This window comes from Eriocheir sinensis, chromosome 46, assembly GCF_024679095.1.
Source record: "Eriocheir sinensis breed Jianghai 21 chromosome 46, ASM2467909v1, whole genome shotgun sequence".
Taxonomy (NCBI): domain Eukaryota; kingdom Metazoa; phylum Arthropoda; class Malacostraca; order Decapoda; family Varunidae; genus Eriocheir; species Eriocheir sinensis.
Genome location: NC_066554.1, coordinates 11,905,826 through 11,920,824, shown reverse-complemented (window position 1 = coordinate 11,920,824; position 14,999 = coordinate 11,905,826). Strand labels below are relative to the sequence as shown.

At 43.9% G+C, this 14,999-nt stretch overlaps 1 protein-coding gene and 1 long non-coding RNA gene across 3 annotated transcripts in view; one reads left to right on the top strand and one right to left on the bottom strand.

The window, feature by feature from the left end:
• Window positions 1–14,999, bottom strand: part of LOC126981123 (intermembrane lipid transfer protein Vps13-like) — a gene marked incomplete in the record, with an annotated part of 66,210 nt that overhangs the window by 5,441 nt on the left and 45,770 nt on the right. For both annotated transcript variants that reach the window (XM_050831836.1, XM_050831835.1), the window contains 18 exon segments: window positions 1,228–1,365; window positions 1,996–2,110; window positions 2,250–2,419; window positions 2,741–2,862; window positions 3,393–3,510; window positions 3,678–3,873; window positions 4,008–4,135; window positions 4,256–4,375; window positions 4,569–4,747; window positions 5,276–5,411; window positions 5,811–5,891; window positions 6,038–6,209; window positions 6,762–6,988; window positions 9,389–9,500; window positions 9,995–10,149; window positions 10,707–10,837; window positions 11,344–11,491; window positions 12,290–12,490. In XM_050831836.1, the coding sequence (XP_050687793.1) occupies window positions 1,228–1,365; window positions 1,996–2,110; window positions 2,250–2,419; window positions 2,741–2,862; window positions 3,393–3,510; window positions 3,678–3,873; window positions 4,008–4,135; window positions 4,256–4,375; window positions 4,569–4,747; window positions 5,276–5,411; window positions 5,811–5,891; window positions 6,038–6,209; window positions 6,762–6,988; window positions 9,389–9,500; window positions 9,995–10,149; window positions 10,707–10,837; window positions 11,344–11,491; window positions 12,290–12,490 (2,649 nt within the window).
• LOC126981127 (uncharacterized) lies at window positions 8,434–9,071 on the top strand. The gene is made up of 2 exons (XR_007733749.1): window positions 8,434–8,807; window positions 8,955–9,071. It is a non-coding gene; the product is annotated as an uncharacterized LOC126981127 (long non-coding RNA).

The following is a 14,999-nucleotide window of genomic DNA, read 5'->3' as shown; positions in this document are numbered from 1 at the left end:
AAAGAAGGGAAGGGAATGAGCTTGGAACAGTGAGGGAGGGACAAGAAGGATTAAGGTTAAGTTGAGGACATATGTTAAAGCTAAACCTACACACTGCACAATGGAAGCCCTGAATGAGTAGTGGAGACAAGATAATACTGTTGAGAGAGCTGGTTGATTAGTGAAGATGAAAAGACACGTAAGAAAGGAAGGGAAGGAGCTTGGAACAGTGGGGAAGGGAATGGAAGGGAAAGGAAAGAATGGGGACATGTTATAGCTGTGCATAGTCAAGGAAGGGAATGAGCTTGAAACTGTGAGGAAGGGAATGGAAGGGAAAGGAAAAGTTGGGGATGCATGTTATAGCTGTGCATAGTCAAGGAAGGGAAGGAGCTTGAAACTGTGAGGAAGGGAATAGAAGGGAAAGGAAAAGTTGGGGATGCATGTTATAGCTGTGCATAGTCAAGGAAGGGAAGGAGCTTGGAACTGTAAGGGAGGGAACAGATCATGAGGGTAAAGTTTTGGGCATAAATAATGTATGTGTATGGAACAGAACTAGAAAGAGATAGAAGGGAAAAGAAAACTAGATAATTAAAGAAAGAACTAGTGAGAGGGATGAAAGAATGAAGCTGCTGGTTAACTCTTGCATAAGGGATTTGGACAGTATATGGATGAGCCAGAGAGGAGTTTACTATATAGAGATAGAAGGGAAAAGAAAGCAAGATGATAAAAGCAGGAAGGGAAATAGTGAAAGGGATAAAGAATGAAGCTGCTGGTTAACTCTTGCATAAGGGATTTGGACAGTATATGGATGAGCCAGAGAGGAGTTTGCTAGATAGAGATAGAAGGGAAAAGAAAACTAGATAATTAAAGAAGGAAGAGAACTAGTGAGAGGGATGAAAGAATGGAGATGCTGGTTAACTCTTGCATAAGGGATTTGGACAGTATATGGATGAGCTAGAGAGGAGTTTACTAGATAGAGATAGAAGGGAAAAGAAAGCAAGATGATAAAAGCAGGAAGGGAAATAGTGAAAGGGATAAAGAATGAAGCTGCTGGTTAACTCTTGCATAAGGGATTTGGACAGTATGGTGAGGAAGACTACTAGAAAGAGCTGTAGGGGGGAGAAAGAAAGATCAGTGATGAAACCAGGAAGGGAACTAATGAAAGGGATGGAAGAATGGAGGTGCTGATTAACTCTTGCATAAGGGATTTGGACAGTACAGGGATGAGCTGGGGTGGAGTATACAGACCTTGAGGTGACCCAGGATGTCGTTGCGTGTGACCTGCATGACCCTCTTGTCCGTGGCCACCAGGACGGACTTGCTCATGGCGATGTTGGAGTGAGCCACATACACATCCGTCTTGGCATAGCGGCCCTTCTCGATTTCCTGTAAAGAATTGTTGATACAGGTAACTCTTGATTTACGTGAGTTTGGTTTATGCGTTTTTAAAATAACGCGGGGTCCAAAATCCAAATAAACGTTTAATTTACACATTTTTTTCCACTCATATGCGATATTCTCTCTCTCTCTCTCTCTCTCTCTCTCTCTCTCTCTCTCTCTCCACTGAATGAATATTTATTTTCCGATAGAAACCTACCTCTTGTTTGATTTACATTGTTTTTGATTTACGCGACCTCTTCAAGGACACAATACTCACGTAAATCGAGAGTTACCTGTACTAATAACCCATTTTTCTTCTTTTTCTTCATTAATAGTTCATATTCTCTTCTCCTTGGGGTCAGACTTAGCTAATCTTTTCAACATATATTTTTACATTAAAGGAAGCAGTTCAAGGGAAAAAAAAGTTAAAACAAAGTAGCCCACTCCTTAACTGAGCAAAAACCTGATTTACTGCAGCATATACACCTAAATATGACCCTTCTTCTGTACTGTCAACCTAAATAAACACTCATTAGAATGCGATTGATCCCCTCTTTGACCTTGAGAAACAGTTGATGTGAGAAGTGAAAATGTCTTATGCTGCTGGCCCTAACCCCCAAGAGGCAACCTTCTCACCTGCAGCATTCTGGTTCCCTGGGCATAGTGCAGCACGAAGGGACGAATCACGCCATCCGCTGCGATGAACCTGGCCGGCCGACGACGCATGATTTCCTCGGTGGAGTCTGTGGCTCTGTGAGGGGTGACAAAGAGCCATTTTCAGCGCCCAAGCACACACATTTGACGAGGCTTTAACAGCAAAACCCCAAACACCTGAGACGTCAAGAACGAGAAGATGAAAATAAAAGTGATGGTAATACTCTGTTCCCTACCTCATGACGGCATCGAAGGACCCGCTGGCAAAGTCGATGACCCCCGAGGCCGGCCGCGTGACCAGGCCCACCACGCCCTTGCCCATGCCCTTGAAGAAGCCCTCCACGCCCTCCTCCCGGGCACCGTCGATTGGCTTCAGGAACACTCCCGTCACACCATCAACGACACCCTAAAGGATTGTAATGATAATAATGATAATAATAATAATGATAATAACAATGAGAGAGAGAGAGAGAGAGAGAGAGAGAGAGAGAGAGAGAGAGAGAGAGAGAGAGAGAGAGAGAGAGAGAGAGAGAGAGAGAGAGAGAGAGAGAGAGAGAGAGAGAGAGTTTAAATCATGGCACAAATTTGGACCGTCGCTGCTACACGGTAAAGACACAAATTTGGCCCATCGCTGCTACCGGGTTAAGCTTGAAAAAATAATGATAATAAATAAATAAAATAGCTCAGACGAATAAATCAATAAATATAAATACAGCGGAACACTCACGGTGACGATGCCCTTCCCTCCCCTCGCTAAACTCTCTATTCCGTCGGCAGGCTTCCGGTGCATGGCTTCCCGGCGACGCTTCTGGTACTCATCGTCCAGGGTCAGGGCCGCCACTCCCTTGCCTGGAGGAAGAAGATAAATAAAAGAAGTTGAGTTAAAGGTAAATGTAAAAAATATGTGTCAGTGTAAATGTGTGTGAAAAAGTACTAAATGGAAATGTGTTTGTAAATGTAAAAGTAAATGTATTGTAAAAAATAAAGGGAAATGTAAAATGTTTGTGTATGTTATGATTCTTTTTTAGAAGCAGAGAGCAGCGGGCTTTTTTTATTTTTTTATTATTGTTTCCTTTTTTGTGTGCCCTTGAGCTGCCTCCTTTGTTGTAAAAAAAATTAAGAAATAAATAAATGTAGATATAAATGTAGAAATATATGTAAATGTAAGAAGGTTTGGGCAGGCCTGGGATAGGAAAAGAGCTCTGAAAGTAAGTGGATTTTAAATAAGCTTCCTGTATAGAGTTCCTTGAGGGGTGAAGTGTGTGGAAGCAAGTGGAATTGAGTAAGAAGTAAAATAAGGGACAAAAACAACACCTAACAAACCAACGGGTGGGTGAAGCTTGCTTTTAACTTTCCGTGTTCAGCCCTCCGTGACTCACCAATGGTTCCTGTGATGCGCGACACTGCTCCGGCCGCTCCCCCAACGGTCTTGCCCATGAAGCTGGTCACGCCGTACACCATGCCCTCTGCGAACTCCCCAGGACCCTCAATGGCTCCCTGGAATGTTGCAGTGTTGGCACAGGTTGATATGTACTTCCTCTCTGAATACCATGACCAACAGTTTCTGATTATTAAAAGATTGCTCCTGAACACCTAGGGACAGTCCTTGAGTTTGGTTCTGACAGGCAGGTCATAAATCAAAAATATGCAAACAGTTCTCTTACCTGAATGGGTTCGTAGAAGAGGTCTTCCACCCCCTTGGTGAAGCCCACAACAAGCCCGAATGGGTTGCCAATCACATCAAGGCCAAGGACCAACACGTAGAGCTGCTTCATGACCTGGCCCTGGTAGTGTGCTATCATCTCCTGCACCAGCTGGTTCCAGCTCATCCACTGGTTCTGGCGCTCCATGTACGCCAGTCTGAGTGAACAAAGGGCAACATAAACTCCTGGGCAGACTCCATGCCTGTATTATCAGCTGACGCCAGAGATTTAGGCCAGACAATAATATACTCTTTCACACTTTTCACCATCCACTGGCACAGCCTTGTGTACCTGAAGACCACATCCTGGACCTCTGTGAGGGTGACTCCCACACTCTGCAGGAAGAGGTGGATCACCTGGCTGCCCACTGGCGCCGTGGTGCCGGAGTCTGTGGCCGACAGGGAGAAGCTCAGGTGCATCTGGGGAGGAGTGAACAACAAAGTTTTACACCTGATGCTTGTTTACAGGAAATGCAGTAAGGATCACTGAAGATGAAGGTAACCACAGGCTGTGCTAGAGCTGGCCACAACAAGACCCACCTTTATGGGGGACAGGTGCAGGGTGTCAAAGTAATCCTTCCTGCCTTCTCCGGCCTGGCTCTTCACCTTGGAGGTCAGTGTTCCGTGGACAATCTTTTCGTCCTTTTCATACTTTTCAACCTGGAATAACAAGATGAGTTATAATGTTAGTGAATTGTTTGAAACCTTCTTTGAGTGATTCACAAGATTGTGGCACTGTAAATTTCACCCACAAGCAGTGACTACAGTCCACTCCTGTGTTTAATGGGCTAAAAAGTACAACATGAAGTCCACTAAACTGTCACTTGAGATTCACAATGATAATAAAACATACTGAGTAGAGGTCGGTGGAGACTTCTCTCGTCGGCATCAGAACCTCCATGACAGCGAAGACGAACGGCAGCTCCACCTTGGCGTGAAACTCTTGGATGAGCACGGCGAAGTACTTGAACTGCGTCAGCGTGGGGGAGATCACCTTCTGGGCCACACTCACCTCACAGAACGGCTTGGCAACTAATGAAAAAAAATAATGATAATGTTTTAGTAAATTCTGGTAACTATAATACACACCTGTAAAAGTTCTCTTCCTTCATGGTGTATTTGAGTTGAACATTAATCCTTTTAAAAGTTGATCCCTTAACCCCTGGACTGTGGATTTCCTACAAGAAGACATCGCCAAGTTACAGGAATGGAACAAAAAGTGGCTGCTACAATTTGATGAAGAAAAATGTAAAGTCCTGCACCTTGGGAGGGGATATCCAGCATACCAATACCACATGGGAAACACTCCACTATCCACCACAGAGGCAGAGAAAGACCTGGGAGTATATGTTACCAGGCTACCAGTGAAGGCCAAATCCGTGCCAATCGCAGCGGACAGGTTAAATTTGTCATTAAATAAAATCAATAAAGAATTCAACTTTTACACAAGAATATACAGAAGGTACCTTACAACAATGACCCATGACTTTGTACTTTCAACAGTCTTTATAAGTGTAAGCTTAGGCCAAGTGTGAGGCACAAAACCCTTCATTCAGAGACCTGTGTCAGCCAGCACGCTGCGAGGGGTGGGCACACGCGCCAGGACCACCGGGAACATGACGTCACACGCCTGGTTGTCCACCTGGAGGCTGTTGACCTTGAGGTGGATCTGACGCTGGTGGGTGGACTGACGGAACTGGAAGGCAAGGTAAAATTACAACAGATATCCACGGGGCATCATAACTTGCCGTGTGTGAGCTTGTATAGTGTTCCTAGTTATGATTCCCTATTATGTTTTTATGTTTAACTACTTCCTTTACCGAAAATAAGTAGCCTGGCTGTGCTGTAGTTATGTCTGGTTGTGTTGAAAACATGTCTCAACTCTTAATATTATTACTGAGTGAAATTGACTGGCTCAAGGCTGAGGATTTGTGAATAATGTAAGTCATGGACACTTTGGTTTTGGCTTAAGTCTTATTACATGTATTTCAGAGCATACTAAAATGAACTAATGCAGCTATGACTGAGGCTCCAGACCAATACACCAGTACTGGCCAGTCTGATCTTCTGTAGGGTGAAGACTACAAGCACTTACTTCAAGCCTCACGCCGGGCTGGAAGGTGCGTCGAATCTTTCTATGGAAGGGCTTGGACACCGTCATCTTGGCATAATCAACCTGAAAAGAGCCATTCCATTGATACATTCCTAAGTGCATACATGTAAATGGTCTGTTAGATTGCTGGTTAACAGTTTACTTCACATCAATGTGTCTTTTCCCTAACTGAAGGTGTGTAGGGACCTGGGACTAATGCGAGTGCTCACCTCCAGGTTGCGAGTGATGACATAGTGGCTCTCAATGCAAGAAGCATCCGGCATTGTCTTGACCTGTCCCTGGTAGAGCTGGTAACACTTCTCCAGCAGCTCCGTCTGGGACTGAGTGAAGGGCCTGTGCTTCCTGCCCTTCTGCTTACAGTGCTCCCACACCACGCCAGAGCTGAGGGAAAGCTGCTCTCAATGTTCTACCACACTTGACGTAACTCTAATGGTGGACTAACATATTATTTGTTTACTTTAACATAGATCTGAAAACTGGTCCTTTTTTTTTTTTTACAGCAAAGGAGACAGTTCAAGGGCGTTAAAAAAGAAAACAATATTAAAGAAAAAAAGCCCGCTACTTACGGCCTGAAGCAAGTATAGGCAGACTGACTAGTTTTACTTTTTGAATTGTCTACCACACTTGGCTTAACTCTAATGGTGGACTAATATATTATTAATTTCCTTGATCATTTTCCCACAGATCTGAAAACTGATTCTGTGTCTGAAGCAAGTATGGAAAGACTGGCTAAATTTACCTTTTGAATGGTCTGTAATATTTGATGTAACTCTAATGGTGTACTGTTACATTATTCATCTACTCAATCATTTTCCCACAGATCAGAAAACTAGTCCTGTGTCTGAAGCAAGTATGGACAGATTGTAGCCAAGGAAACTATGACACACAAGTCTCAGGAACAGCATGGGCCTTAATAAATCAACATCCACCGACCTTGCTAGGCTGATGTAGGCGACCTCTTTCCTGTCGATATCATCCACAAGGGAAAGCCCAATGCTGTTGATGGAGAGAACGACCTCCTGCTGGAAACGCTCGAGCATGGCGGCGTTGAGGGCGGCGGAGACGATGTGGATGTTGTCGATGAAGAGCACACAACGCTGCTGATTCTGTAGGAAGACGGCCCAGTGGATGGTCTGGTCCGGGGTGCAGCCTTGGTCGTCCTGGGAGAGAAAGGAAGAGAGAGAGAGAGGGGCTTGACTTTTGTTTTACACTTCTCAATGGTGTCAACAGTGTACCCTTGGTTATCCTGGGAGAGGGGGAGAAAGAAAGGGTGTTCGTTAGTGTAACCTTGGTTGTCCTGGGGAAAAGAGAGAGAGGGAGAGAGGGTGTCGATTTTGGCTTTTTATCAATGTCAAGCGAGCAGCCTTGGTCATCCTGGGAGGGAGAAAGAGAGAGAGGGTATTGATTTTGGCTTTTTATCAATGTCAAGAGTGCAGCCTTGGTCATTCTGGGAGGGAGAAAGAGAGAGAGAGAGGGTGTTGATTTTTGCCTTAAACTTATTTATGTCAACAGTGCAGCCTTGGTCATTCTGTGTGTGTGTGAGAGAGAGGGGGGTGTTGATTTTTGCCTTAAACTTATTTATGTCAACAGTGCAGCCTTGGTCATTCTGTGTGTGTGTGTGAGAGAGAGGGAGGTGTTGATTTTTGCCTTAAACTTATCTATGTCAACAGTGCAGCCTTGGTCATTCTGTGTGTGTGTGTGAGAGAGAGGGAGGTGTTGATTTTTGCCTTAAACTTATTTATGTCAACAGTGCAGCCTTGGTCATTCTGTGTGTGTGTGAGAGAGAGGGGGGTGTTGATTTTTGCCTTAAACTTATCTATGTCAAGAGTGCAGCCTTGGTCATTCTGTGTGTGCGTGAGAGAGAGAGGGGGGTGTTAATTTTTGCTTTAAACTTATCTATGTCAACAGTGCAGCCTTGGTCATCCGGTGTGTGTCTGTGTGTGTGTGAGAGGGTATTAACTCTTGCTTTAAACTTATCTATGTCAACAGTGCAGTCTTGGTCATTCTGTGTGTGTGTGTGTGAGAGAGAGAGGGGTGTTGACTTTTGCCTTAAACTTATCAGTGTCAAGATGAGTCCCACAATAAGCAAGAGAAACAGCATAACAAGACTGAGACAATACAAACAACAGTAACTAGGATGTTCCCTTGAGGAATGGGTTCAATGTACAAGGAGAGATTGGAAAAGTAGGAGATCCATGAAAGTGTATCAAGGAAAAATGAAAATTTGATATAGACCTAAACAGAGTCCTCTTGATGAGCAGACACAGATATAAATTTGATTATGAAGGTGTTTGTAAGGGACAGGAAGAAATTATTGGACATGTGATGAGAGACTGTATGTATGGGACAGGTGAGTTACTATAGGACATGTGATGAGAGACTGTATGTATGGGACAGGTGAGTTACTATAGGACATGTGATGAGAGAGACTGTGTGTATGGGACAGGTGAGTTACTATAGGACATATGATGAGAGAGACTGTATGTATGGGACAGGGAAGTTACTATAGGACATGTGATGAGAGACTGTATGTATGGGACAGGTGAGTTACTATAGGACATGTGATGAGAGACTGTTTGTATGGGACAGGGAAGTTACTATAGGACATGTGATGAGAGAGACTGTATGTATGGGACAGGGAAGTTACTATAGGACATGTGATGAGAGACTGTTTGTATGGGACAGGGAAGTTACTATAGGACATGTGATGAGAGAGACTGTGTGTATGGGACAGGTGAGTTACTATAGGACATATGATGAGAGAGACTGTATGTATGGGACAGGGAAGTTACTATAGGACATGTGATGAGAGAGACTGTATATATGGGACAGGGAAGTTACTATAGGACATGTGATGAGAGAGACTGTATGTATGGGACAGGTGAGTTACTATAGGACATATGATGAGAGAGACTGTATATATGGGACAGGGAAGTTACTATAGGACATGTGATGAGAGAGACTGTATGTATGGGACAGGTGAGTTACTATAGGACATATGATGAGAGAGACTGTATATATGGGACAGGGAAGTTACTATAGGACATATGATGAGAGAGACTGTTTGTATGGGACAGGGAAGTTACTATAGGACATGTGATGAGAGAGACTGTTTGTATGGGACAGGGAAGTTACTATAGGACATGTGATGAGAGAGACTGTATGTATGGGACAGGGAAGTTACTATAGGACATGTGATGAGAGAGACTGTATATATGGGACAGGGAAGTTACTATAGGACATGTGATGAGAGAGACTGTATATATGGGACAGGGAAGTTACTATAGGACATGTGATGAGAGAGACTGTATATATGGGACAGGGAAGTTACTATAGGACATATGATGAGAGAGACTGTTTGTATGGGACAGGGAAGTTACTATAGGACATGTGATGAGAGAGACTGTTTGTATGGGACAGGGAAGTTACTATAGGACATGTGATGAGAGAGACTGTTTGTATGGGACAGGGAAGCAACTATTGGGCATGAGCCAAGATAGACTATTGTAAGGGACACGAAAGTTACTATAGGACATTTATTAAGACTGAGCTGTCCTTACCTTGTCCAGGGTGAGGGTGATGGGACGGTCGGCCCCAACACTGCCACACACGGCCAGCGTCCCGCCCGGCTCATTCCAGGTGAAGTGCTTGACGCTCATGGGAGTCAGGGCCCTGAAACACACACACACACTCATACTCACACACCACTGCCTTTATATACTGTTAAACATAAGGACACAATAATAACTTAACCCCTTGGATGCAGATTTCCTACAAGAAGACATCACCAAGCTACAGGAGTGGAGGAAAAGGTGGCTGCTACAATTCAATGAAGAAAAATGTAAAGTCCTGCACCTTGGGAGGGGACATCCAGCATACCAATACCACATGGGAAACACTCCACTATCCACCACAGAGACAGAGAAAGACCTAGGAGTGTATGTTACCAGGCTACCAGTGAAGGGATATCCAGCATACCAATACCACATGGGAAACACTCCACTATCCACCACAGAGGCAGAGAAAGACCTGGGACTATATGTTACCAGGCTACCAGTGAAAGCCAAATCCGTGCCAATCGCAGTGGAGGGGTTAAGATATTTTTAACACACTTAGCTTCTTTTCCATCAGTCTCACACATGTACTAACAGCCTTGCCTTACTCACACTTTCTTGTGGTCGTGTCCCTGCTGCCAGATGGAGATGGTGGTGTTGGTGAGGTGGTTGATGAGCAAGGCGGGGGCGGCTCCCTCGTAGTACTGGTCAAACTGGATCACCACACCGCTCTCCTTCATGCTCACCTCTCCCAGGATGCCGCCGTACTGAAACACAGGAGGAGAGACAGATGAAGGAGAGCTGTTTCAGAGTTTGCTAATGAAAGGTATACTGAAACACAGGAGGGAGAGAGTAGGAAAGAGGAAATGCAGATGAAGGAGAGTTGTTTCAGAGTTTGCTAATGAAAGGTATACTGAAACACAGGAGGGAGAGAGTAGGAAGGAGGAAATGCAGATGAAGGAGAGTTGTTTCGAAATGCAGATGAAGGAGAGTTGTTTCAGAGTTTGCTAATGAAAGGTATACTGAAACACAGGAGAGAGAGAGTAGGAAGGAGGAAATGCAGATGAAGGAGAGTTGTTTCAGAGTTTACTAGTGAAAAGGATGATGCAATTTAAATCACCCAATATAAGTGAAACAAATTGAACACTGCATCAGAATCAATTTAACATCAAAGAGTATTATCACATCAGGAAACAGGAGGAAGACAAAAGGGAGGAAGGAGGAAATACAGAAGAAGGAAAGCTATGTCAAACTTTACTAGTGAAAGGGATGTATTCCAAGCAGCTAAATGGCATCAGTTCAGCCTTAGATAGTATTGTCTCACCATGTTGGGCAGGGCGAGCACCGTGGAGAGCGGGCGGTCGTAGGGGAAGGCCGCGGTGGTGTCCTGCGTGCCCCTCACCCGCACATACACCTGGTGCTTGGACCCCACCGGCCACCACCCAATGCACTCCCCTGGAAGGACGGCAAAGACTCAGGTGAGGAAAGTTTGTAAGGGTTTGATTTCTACCAATATTGATTTCTTGGACAAGTGTTAATTCTGGGAGCTGAATGTCAAATACCAATGTCATCAATTTTCTGTACTCTACTTAATATCATCATCATCATCATCTCTTCCTGAGCGGTTGGATGCTTTATGTCTCTCCTCCATTCTACTGTCTTCTGCCTGATGTTCATCCAATCCCATCAGTACCAAGTCTTCCTGTATACACCTTCTCAATATAATACAGTATAGAAAGAATTTAATAGTCACTAATTAGAATGGAAGAATAAAGAACTGGTTTCCTAATAAAAGCTCTCATTGTATAGTTAAGAAAATGATCCCCTTTCCTCCTTCCTTTCCTGCTATCCCATGTGACGTGCTGTACAGAAACTACCAACGGAGGCCTGAGCAAGAAGGACTGACAATCCCACTCACAGCTGCACATACATTTCCTATTAACGAGACCACCAAAACTTACCAGCCATGACGGTGAACCACTCGGCCTGCGGTACGTCAACCTCCGCCACCTCGATGTCGTAGGAGGCCTTGTTGAGGATGTTGTAGAAGGGAGTGAACACAACGATCTTGGTGAGCCCGGAGTTGCCAAGCTGGATGTCCACGCCAACCTGAACCACACAAGTTCATACATAATTACTTAATGTCACGGCTCACCCCATTGTCCCTATGCCCATGTTTAGGGGACACAGGAATCTTGGAAATGGGCAACAGAATCTAGCTGTTTGAGATGGGTAAATGGTTAAGGAAGGGAATGACCAATGAGGAAACCTGTATGCAAAGTATGAGAAAGTTTATCCACAGTTACTCAGCATCAAGCACTGCCCCATTGTATGCCCGTGTTTAGGAGACACAGAAATCTTGGAAATGGGCAACAGAATCTAGCTGTTTGAGATGGGTAAATGGTTAAGGAAGGGAATGACCAATGAGGAAACCTGTATGCAAAGTATGAGAAAGTTTATCCATAGTTACTCAGCATCAAGCACTGCCCCATTGTATGCCTGTGTTTAGGGGAAACAAAAATGTTGGAAATGTACAATAGTTGAGTTGTTTGAGAAGAGCAATTGGGAGGGAGGAGAATGCCCACGAACCAAACAGCATAGACTGATTGACTGAACAGATAAACATACAGACAATTAATAGATAGACAGACTTATACATGAAGACAGTTTTTATGGTGCCATGACAACATTCACTATTTCACTCACTTGGTAGTTTTTGTTGAATCATTTAAGGAAAACAGATTTCAGCCTTCACCTTTTATGCTACAGTTGAGGAGGACAGAGCCTGAGCTGCCAACAACATCTGACGAGAACTTGTCAGACCAATCACTGTGTCTATCTGACGGTTACGGTTAGAGAGATAGAGTTGGGAGAACCTGAGTTGATGACAATGACTATCTCACCCACCTGGTAGTTCTTATTGGGTGCTTTGCAGAGGACAGACCCTGAGCTGCCAACAACATCAAGCGAGAATTTGTCGGACCAGTCACTGTCCTCCACCTTGACGGTTGCTTTTTTCTTTCCGAAGAACGCCTTGGACTTGAAGGAGAAGAGGATGGCCTCGTTGTTAACCTCCTCGTGAACCACTATGTTGTTGCGGGTGTCGCCCTGCGTTGGGGAGGCAAATCCAGTCAGTCGTTTGAGGTAAGTGCTTAGACAAAATCTTTGAGCGATGCAAAAAAATGTCTCACTAAATATTTGATTCTCCTATGTACAAGAGTTTAGAATTCAGGAATGTTTCTTTTTGCAAGATAATGAACTGAAGGAGACTCTGCTTCTTGGAGTTTTAATGATGCAAAAATATCTCTGTGCTAGACGTTTGATCCTTCAATGTATGTGAGAACAGAGTTTACGAGTGTTTGATTTTACGCCACATTTCAATTTCATGACAGAAGGGAAACTTCACAGGCCAAGACGGTAGCTTTGTAAATGTCTAACACAAACATGAGAGAACATGACTAATCCTAAGTGGCAAGGTCCAGCTCCACAGTCCAGTGACTTGGTAACTCTGCCCACCAAGCCATTCCTCAGGTCTGTTTGGTTCTCCACAGGGCACCAGACTACAGGTGTGAGGTAGTTGTGAGCTTCTCCACAACCACAAAATAATGTACAAGAAGCTTTTGGACGGCCTTTCATGCATTGGAAAAAAACTAACAAACACACTTGGTGAGCTAGCTGTTTGTGTTAGACATTTACAAAGCCACTGTCTTGGCCTGTGCAGCTTTCCCTCTGTCATGAAATTGAAATGTGCTGTCGCTAAACGGGCACAACTTTAATCTCCTTCCAGTTCCTTATACAAAAGACGGCAGATTGGCGGCATTCAAACTGAAACAAAACAGAGCACGTTACTGTTGTTACCTCGTCAAGACAGCAAGAAAATAAAATAAAAAGCCAACGCAACAGAAACAAAAAAATCAAACGAAACAAAAAAATGTGCAGAACAGCAAATCACGGCGTGCCATCACATCATCACCTCAAGTTTATTCATTTATTGCTGGTTTAGTTATTTAGGTTTACATTTACACACGTTTATTTACTGCACTGACGGGTAGAGTGTGTAGTGTGTGGAGGTGGAGGGACAAACACCACACATAGACGTATATACTGATGTGAATGTTGGTCTTGTGTGAAGGGCGACCAGGCTTTAATATGCTTGTCTGAGAGAGAAAATTAAGCCGATAGAAAGTAGAGTTTATGTAAAAATTGTTCCCCTAAAAATATAATTAAAATGTTCCTGTTTGAGTAAAAATTCCCTGGTTAGTACATCTTTTTTTTGTCTTATGTTTTAAAGGGATTGGCTATAAACAGCTTTACTTATATAAGACTATTACGTAAGCCTATAGAAAGTAGTATGTAGAATCTGATCCCCTAGAAAATATAATTAAAGTGTTCCTGTTTGAGTAAAAATTCCCTGGTTGGTCTGTCTTTCTTTTTGTCTTATTATGTTCTAAAGGGACTGGATATAAATAGCTTTACTTATATAAGACTATTATTAAAGCCTATAGAGAGTAGTATGTAGAATCTGATCCCCTAGAAAATATAATTAAAATATTCCTGTTTTACCAAGAAATTCTGGTTTTAATACATTTTTCAGGCATATCGTGTTCTGAAGGGGTTGGAAATAATACTGATTCACCTATATACTACTACTACTACTACTACTACTACTAGGGATAATACTCACTCCATTCACCAGTGGCATAACATTACTGAGAGTGGAATGTGATACGAGAAACCATTTAGCAAGTCCATGAAACAGACATTATACCCAACCTTATATTAACCCCTTGACTGCGGATTTCCTACAAGACATCACCAAGCTACAGGAATGGAGCAAAAAGTGACTGCTACAACTCAATGAAGAAAAATATAAAGTCCTGCACTTTAGGAGGGGATATCCAGCATACCAATACCACATGGGAAACACTCCACTATCCACCACAGGGGCAGAGAAAGACCTGGGAGTGTATGTTACCAGGCTACCAGTGAAGGGATATCCAGCACACCAATACCACATGGGAAACACTCCACTATCCACCACAGGGGCAGAGAAAGACCTGGGAGTGTATGTTACCAGGCTACCAGTTAAGGGATATCCAGCATACCAATACCACATGGGAAACACTCCACTATCCACCACAGAGGCAGAGAAAGACCTGGGAGTGTATGTTACCAGGCTACCAGTTAAGGGATATCCAGCACACCAATACCACATGGGAAACACTCCACTATCCACCACAGAGGCAGAGAAAGACCTGGGAGTGTATGTTACCAGGCTACCAGTTAAGGGATATCCAGCACACCAGTACCACATGGGAAACACTCCACTATCCACCACAGAGGCAGAGAAAGACCTGGGAGTGTATGTTACCAGGCTACCAGTGAAGGGATATCCAGCACACCAATACCACATGGGAAACACTCCACTATCCACCACAGGGGCAGAGAAAGACCTGGGAGCGTATGTTACCAGGCTACCAGTGAAGGCAAAATCTGTGACAATCGCGGCGGACGGGTCAAAATCCCGCTATTTCCTGCGGTCCTCCCTAAATTCTACCACTTCCTCTTTGCTATACCTGATAATCTAAGGCTAAGGTGATGGTCGGGGCGTATGCTA